Below are 7,866 nucleotides of genomic sequence, written 5' to 3' on the forward strand. Positions count from 1 at the left end.
TAAAAAATAAAGCCGACCACAAGACAGAGCAATAAGAGCAGCAGCAGGTCCACAATCCAATTGAAAACTTGTCTTTGTTTGCTTTCTTCATTGTCTGACAGTGGAAGAATTTGCAGAAGAATGGATAAGAGAGACTCCTTCTAAGCAGTTTGAGATTATATTCAAAATAATGAGTCTGTTGGGATCATTTGATGAAGCTAACCTATTATATCTATTAGTCAATTAAGCTCAGTCTGTGAGCAGTGGAACAGAATCTTCAGCTGAAGGGATATGGGACGCCCATTTGTCCTCTGACTGAATGCAGGGATAATGATAAATTTAGTGTATCATTTGCAGCCTTGTAATCTGCATGGTTGCCTTTCCATCTTCCCTTCTATCAAATATATTCTGGTATTTTAGTTACCATTAGATGTGCAAAACTTAGCATCAGAGGGGGTGACAAAAAATCTTTTAAATAAGTTTGAGTATGTGAGATGGTTAATGAGATGAAAAAAAATCTCTATTGCTTTAAAATAGGGATGGCAATGGATAGGATTTGAGTCGGATATTGTACTATTCATGTCCAAATTCGAACTTAATATTCTCCATATGCAATCGGATAAGAAAAGAGATATCCATCCCCATACCCAATGGGTTCGAGGATACCCACGGATAATCTATTTCTCCATATGCAATCTATATCTACCCCATGCCTATCCCATATTCAAAAAAAATAAACAATCAAAATAATTTTATGTATATTATCAATTAAAACAAAATTATCAATTCAACATAGAACATAATTTATAAGTCCAGAGTTATAAAAATCAAATATAGAAATAGAATTACAATTCAACATAGAACATATAAATAACCAAAATAATTTTATGCATATTATCAACCAAAATAAAATTACCAAAATAGAATTATAAACATATATCTTCGGATATGGGTTCGGATATTACCTATATCCGTAGGTTCGGATCGGGTTTGAATTCGAATTTGGGTAGAAAACAGCACTACTCATATCCTACCTATACTCATGCTACAGTTTTCGGATTTTACCAAAATTCGAACTCAAATCTGATCAAACCCTATTTTTCGAGTTTGATCGAATTTGGATAGGATACATACCTATCGGATCGGATCGATTTTACCACCCTTACTTTAAAGAAAGAAATTTACCGGCATTCAAATATATCGAATCTGAGAATTTGGAAATCCCCTTGATTTATTGTCTTACTACAACAATCTTGTCAACATCCTGAACAGATTGCATTACATGATGAATACATTGGCTCTACCCCGTGCCTTCAAGTTCATTTTATTTAGTAAATTTGATTGCGATATCATAATGTAAGGTCTGCAAAAGCTTCCTGTAGCTAGCAGTCAGGGTCCAGCTTCAATCAGATGTCCTGGTCTGTAACTGATGTGGTCCCTAGAATCCTATTTTCTTCTCGTGGAAAGGAATGGATAATAAGGATATTGCATGAGTGCAGAAAACTATACTGGTCTCCAAAATTTTTGCTCGAGCAAGGGGAAACAACAATAAGTGACTTGCATGTTTTGTGATGCAACCTTCCCATCAACTTGTAATTCTTAAGATATCACCTTAAGATAACCACATGTATATAACTACATGCCTGGTCAAAATATCAATTTTTACTGACTATAGAAATCTATTTTTTGGTATGATGACGAGTTTTGGAGCAATGAACTAAGACAAGGTCACACTGGATCTCACTATATGGTTGTGAACAAACTGGAGAATCTAAATCCTTATATTGTAACCATGGTTTTACTACAATGGAGATTAAAGTCCATTAAAGTTGAACCCTGATGCAATTATACGTACATCAACCAAAATCCGTATATTTTAAGTATGCTTTCAGCATTAAAACATAGTTCATTGCACCATCATGCAATTATAATAAGAACAATGCTCTGCAAAGAAACAAAATCAGTGTTGTAAACCTCACATGTTGAATTCAAATGCCAAAGATCGTGGGTCTTGTTCTGCTGAAACGCCTACATACTAAGGCTGTTTCGCCATAGTTTTACTGCTTTTCCCTTCTTCCTTTTCTTCCACCTATTTGCGAATTCTTTCTTCTTGAATAAATGGGTGAGCTGGTGCTCCCTTTCCATCCAAAAAAAAAAAACTCACATCCTAAATTCCTTCCAATTTTACCAAATGAAAGGCTTTATGTATAGAGTCTTGGCCTGGGTGATGAGTTGCTCTCAGACACAAATACACATATATACATAAATAGGCTGGCATGCGCTTCTGGGAGCATCTGGCTCTAAATGCTTCGTACTGGAGATCCATGAATAACCTTCTATAATTAAAATCAGCATTGTTTATCATGATCTATGTTACATAAAATAGCTAGACACCAAACACCAAAAAAACAAGAATTTTTGAGGTCTTTCACTCATGCATCAAATGAAAACAAATTCACACTTTCAAACTTTTAAGTAAATTTCAAGCTTTCATGCAGTAATCCGAGTTGAATATAATTGCTATGCCCAGGAAAACTATAAACTGCATGCTACTTGAATGCATTTGTCTTGTATCCTAAAAGCCAAGACTAGATATGAGCTCTCTAGATACCCTTGGTGGATCAAGTTTACACAGTAGTAGTCACAATAGCCCAAAAAACTGTCTCACACCTCTTCTTACATATTAATCATCCGAAATAGCAACAAAAGACCAAGCTGGCCCTAGCTAATGGGATGAATTTATTCTATACAGTATACACAAACTCCATCACGAATGTATCAGAAAGTCATACATGAAGCGAAACATACATGAAAAGGAAATGTTTAGAACCTCAATTGAACTGATTAAACATAGAATTACGAGGTGCAGCCAATTGAAACTAGTAACCATGACCAACTTGAACATAACAAGATAGGTACAATACATTTGTGCTGCTAAACATTATACTTAAGTTGTAAATCGATAAGACGCGTATGAGATTGTGCAATTGGTCCAGCTATGATGGATTAATTCAGCCCTGGCCTTCTCACCTGCAGCGCCCATAGCTACATGTAAAGGGTAGAAGTGATCTGGCCAAGGGTGTGCCATCTTTCCACTAGGCGACTTCTCCTCGTAGTGGTTCACATCATCATATCTATCACCAAAAGTGAATTACAAAACAAGATGAACCATTGACAAATGCAACTCATTGTTGTTCAATGGCGTTAAGACCATGGAGGAGAAAATAAATAACCAAACAAGATGCTTAAACAACAACAAATAACCCTTGAAGTAACAAAGTGATGGATGATGGTAAGGTACCTTCCATCTAGGAGTGAATCCTTAAGCCATGTGTCGAAGTCCAGGGCCCACTTGGCTATGGGTCCACCATCAGGTCCCATTGTCCTCAAGTTATGTGTAGCATTCCCTGAACCAACTATAAGGATCCCCTCATCTCTGAGAGGGGCCAATGCTTTCCCCATGTTATAGTGGTAAGTTCCATCCCTGTCTGTCTGAACAGAGAGCTGACAGACAGGGATGTTAGCCTCTGGGTACATGAGCATGAGCGGAACCCAAGCACCATGGTCAAGGCCACGGGTCTTGTCCTCCTTTACACGGCCAAAACCAGCTTGTTCCAGCAGCTCTTTCACTCTCTTTGCTAAATTTGGTGCTCCTGGTGCAGGATACTTGAGCTGGCATGACAACAATGATTTAGTTAGTCAGATGCAGCCATTGTTCTATTTTTCGGGAGAACATCCTTGAGAGAAGCTTGACCACTCAACAACATTTGTAGTAATATAAATCTGTAATAGATTTGTCAGCAGAAGAATATATGGGCTGCCATATTTATAAAGACAAAGAATTAAACATTTCTGACTGCTGTTCAATCTTCATGTTAAGAAAAAAAGGGGAATAAGTCTTTTATCATTTGACATCACATGTGCTGAATGTCGAAAGATTTGGGAGCCTCTAGTGTGAATACATTCATGAGAAAACACCAGCTAAAGAAGCCCAACACACACAACTATCCATCAAAGTATATCCTCATGGGTGCATAGAAATATAAAGGCCAATCTAATGAATAAACAGGCACATTGTAGAGATATAATGGAATGCCACATCAGCATAATTCCAGTGCGGCAACAGAAGCAGGTAAGAAAGGGGGCATCTAGAGGTATTTTTGCTAAGAATTACTATGATCTACTCCAAAAAGATCTCCAATAATACTGTCTAAGCAAAACTCTGCCTCATCAACATAATATTTTAAATTCATCTTTTCTTTCTTCTTAGATAGTTTTCTCCACATGTTTCCAAATATTTCTTTTTCTAAACTTAACTCCCTTATGTCTTCTGTCCCTTTCATCACCTCAATGAATTGCTGTTAAGCTCTCTGAGCCTATACATACATACATTATCTCTTAAAATTATTACCCAATTTTACTTGGCTTCATCAAATCTGAATTCTGGTGTTCTATTAACTTATTGATTGTTTACAGAAGGACTGTTGTCTGTTTTTGACTCACATCTTATTATACACATTATGTCACAGATATATGAGTTCCACTTGAACTGGCAACACACGACAGCAACTAACTACCATTTGTTGAGTTAAGAGAGCTGGGTTTGGTAAAGGATCTAATCAGTAGAGTGGGGAAAAGGCCTTGGTCTACCAATGAGAAGAATTTTTAAACGACTTCTTCCATTTTTTATCTTAATGCAACATCCATGGACAGCCGGCAAGTTACTCCATAACATTGGCCGGCATCAAGATGCTCTTGCTTGGAATGAGGCCCATAGATCTGATCAATTAACAAGGCTTTTTTAATACCCAGATCAGGAATTGAAAATTTGCGCAAGTACCCTAATTGTATATATTGTCTCTTGTACAAAAACAACCGAATTCTGAGTTATTTTTTCAAAAAATAAAGTCTGAGTTCCTAAAAACCATTACTTTACCTTCAACATTATCACATTGACCAATCATCTTCCAACTCAAAACCAACAAACCAGGCAAGATCAAATTTTTATAACAAAAACAAAACATTCGGACCCACCCTTTCCTCTCTAGCACCAAAAGATTCAATTTTGATGAGTTCTTTTGCCAAAGATCACGAGATAATAACAATAAGAGGAAGGAAGATTGGGGGTTCACCTGGTACATGGGCTTGGGGAAGCCATAGAAGTCGTAGATGGTCTTGTTGGTGCCGTTGATGACGTTCACCGTCGGAACGGCCGTCTCCCAGTGGCCGGAGACGACGAGGATGGCCCTGGGGACGGCCTGCAGCACCTTGGACTGCCACGACCTCAGGAACGGCCTCGCCGGCAAGCTCTCGTCGATGGACAGCGTCGGAGATCCGTGCGACAGGAAGAAGGTATCCATAACCACGACTCGATCCCACGGAACAAAGGCTAAAAGTAAAGGAAATCAACGCCTGAAATGGACAAGGATGAAGAAGAGACGATAGAAAGTTCTCCCAGGGGGTTGGTGGAGGCGTAGAAGACCTTGGTTGGTGCCGCGTTTCCATTTTATAAGGAATTGGTTTGAGGCCATTTCATCATTGCTGACGTCGAATATACGTAGACTTTTACCCCTGTTTGGTTCCAAGGATGGATGGGAGGGGAAGATGGACAAAAGGAGGAGGATGGGTGAGCGCGATCCATCTATCCTCGCCTACGTTTGGTAAAATATAAAAAAATAAATAAAAATATTTTTTATTTAATATAAAAATAAAAATAAATATTATTTATATGATATTTTTATTAGATTATTTTTTGATTAAAAATTATTATTATTATCAATATATAATACTTATTTATACTAAATAAATAAATAATATATAAATTTATAATCTTTATAATTTATAATTATATAAAAAAATATAAATATTTAATTTATTTTAATTTAATAAAAAATTTTATGAATATATATTAATTATATAAATAAATAATTTATTTATAATTTGATTTAAATGGTTAACTAATTTTATATAGATAGTTGATTAAAAATAATAAATATAGATAAAAAATAAAAAATAATTTAATTATTTAATTATAATTATAAAATTATGAACTAAAATTAAAATAATTAATAATTAAATTTAATAGCATAAGATTGATAATATATATATATATATATATATATATATATATATATATATATATATATATATATATATATCTACGTATGTATGTATGTATGTACGTACATGCATGCATGTATGTATGTATATATGTATGTATATATGTATATATATATATATAATATAAATGAAAAAAATGAAGAAGGGTAGAGATAATTTTATCAACATAAAAATTCATTCCTCGCATGCTTCATTTTTTTTCTTGTATTAATGCATCATTGTGCTATTTTTTCTTTGCATTATCTGAGATTGAGAGGATATAAATAGTGAACTATATAGATGGATAATTTTTTTTTTATCTTTTTTAAAATTTTTTAAACTAAATGATGAATAAAGATCAACCATGCTTCTAATCCCATCCTCCTCCTCTCTCTCTCTCTCTCTCTCGTTCTCTTAATCCAAACCAAATTCAAGGTTAATATGGTATTTACACAATTAAGAATGGGATTTTATTGATGGCCGACTTAAAGGAGTCAACATATGACTAGAATGTTCTAATCAAAACCAAGAAAAAAAAGACAGATACTATGTTAAAAGAAAAATGCATGTGTGATACTATGTTAATTTTTTAATTGAAAATTTATAATAAATATTTATATACGTAACAATAATTAAATGTAGGGGGAGAACTTGAAGGTTTGATATATGGTTAAAACAGAAAAAGGTGGGATGAAAAAAAATGGCCGGTTAATAGAATTGACATTTTGCATCCCAAAAGAAAGAATAAAGAAAAAAGCATTTTGCTTATAAATTAAGATGGATTTATATTGTTTTCTAAACATATTGGCTATGTAGTTTATACCATATTATTAAAAAATTGACTTTGAAATATTTTCTATTGGACTTTGGTTATATCTTCCCTTTGGGGCATGTTGGAGATCAAATTTCCTTAATAATTTTCTTCCCTTTTATCCCCAGAAATAATAAATATGAAAATTTTTTTATATCCGTCGGTATCCGTAGATCTAACCTTCCATAGTTGTCCCAAAAGAAATCTTCTAGGGTATGATACACTTACATATTAACGTGCCAAAATTTGAAGCCGTACACCCCACAGAATCTTCTATCATTTAATTTTTTTAAAAAAATTTGATTGCTTCTACCAAAAAAATTTTTCTTTTTTGACTGAAAATATGCTCTCTCTAATCCTCTAATCCTTGGTTATATTCTCCTTTTGGAGCATGTTGGACATCACATTTCCTTAATACTTTTCTTACCCAAAAAAAAAATCCTTAATACTTTTCTTCCCTTTTATCTCTAGAAATAATAATCACGAAAATTTCTTGATCAGCCAAAATCTGTATGCTTAACCTTCCATATTTGTCCAAAACACCCTTCTACGTTATAATACACTTACATATGATATGCCAAAATTCAATATGGTATACCCTGCAAAATCTTCAATTATCTATTTTCCTCCCATGCTTGGACATCTCATACAACTCAATATCTTCTAAAAAATCTCAATTTTCAAAGCACATTAATTTTATCCAAAAACCGGATGAGATCATTGTATCTAAGAGCCTGGATAGACAAAAGGCATGCTACAAAAGATTTACAAGGCCTGAGAGAGAAAAATTGTAACAATGTATATAGAAATTATACCCTATGTTGCATGTATCACATGTCTGTGCATGCCACCAATCACAACCATTTATTGAGATGCACCAAGATGTGCTTGACCATAAACATGAGCGGCTGTGATTGACGGCGTGCATAGGATGCACGGATATAATTTCTCTAGCACACGAGGCATGCTACAAAAGA

The 7,866-nt window shown here is 34.4% G+C and overlaps 1 protein-coding gene across 1 annotated transcript; it reads right to left on the minus strand.

Annotated features, from left to right (window-relative positions):
- Positions 1 to 2,676: 2,676 nt before the first annotated feature.
- On the minus strand, positions 2,677 to 5,468 carry LOC105037895 (extradiol ring-cleavage dioxygenase). The gene is made up of 3 exons (XM_010913520.4): positions 5,112 to 5,468; positions 3,281 to 3,651; positions 2,677 to 3,113 (listed from the first exon to the last, which is right to left on the minus strand). Exons 1-3 carry the CDS (start codon positions 5,337 to 5,339, stop codon positions 2,927 to 2,929), a joined length of 786 nt encoding a protein of 261 aa, XP_010911822.1. The 5' UTR covers positions 5,340 to 5,468; the 3' UTR covers positions 2,677 to 2,926.
- Between the last annotated feature and the right edge of the window lie 2,398 nt (positions 5,469 to 7,866).

Source organism: Elaeis guineensis, chromosome 1 (genome assembly GCF_000442705.2).
Source record: "Elaeis guineensis isolate ETL-2024a chromosome 1, EG11, whole genome shotgun sequence".
Classification (NCBI taxonomy): Eukaryota; Viridiplantae; Streptophyta; class Magnoliopsida; order Arecales; family Arecaceae; genus Elaeis; species Elaeis guineensis.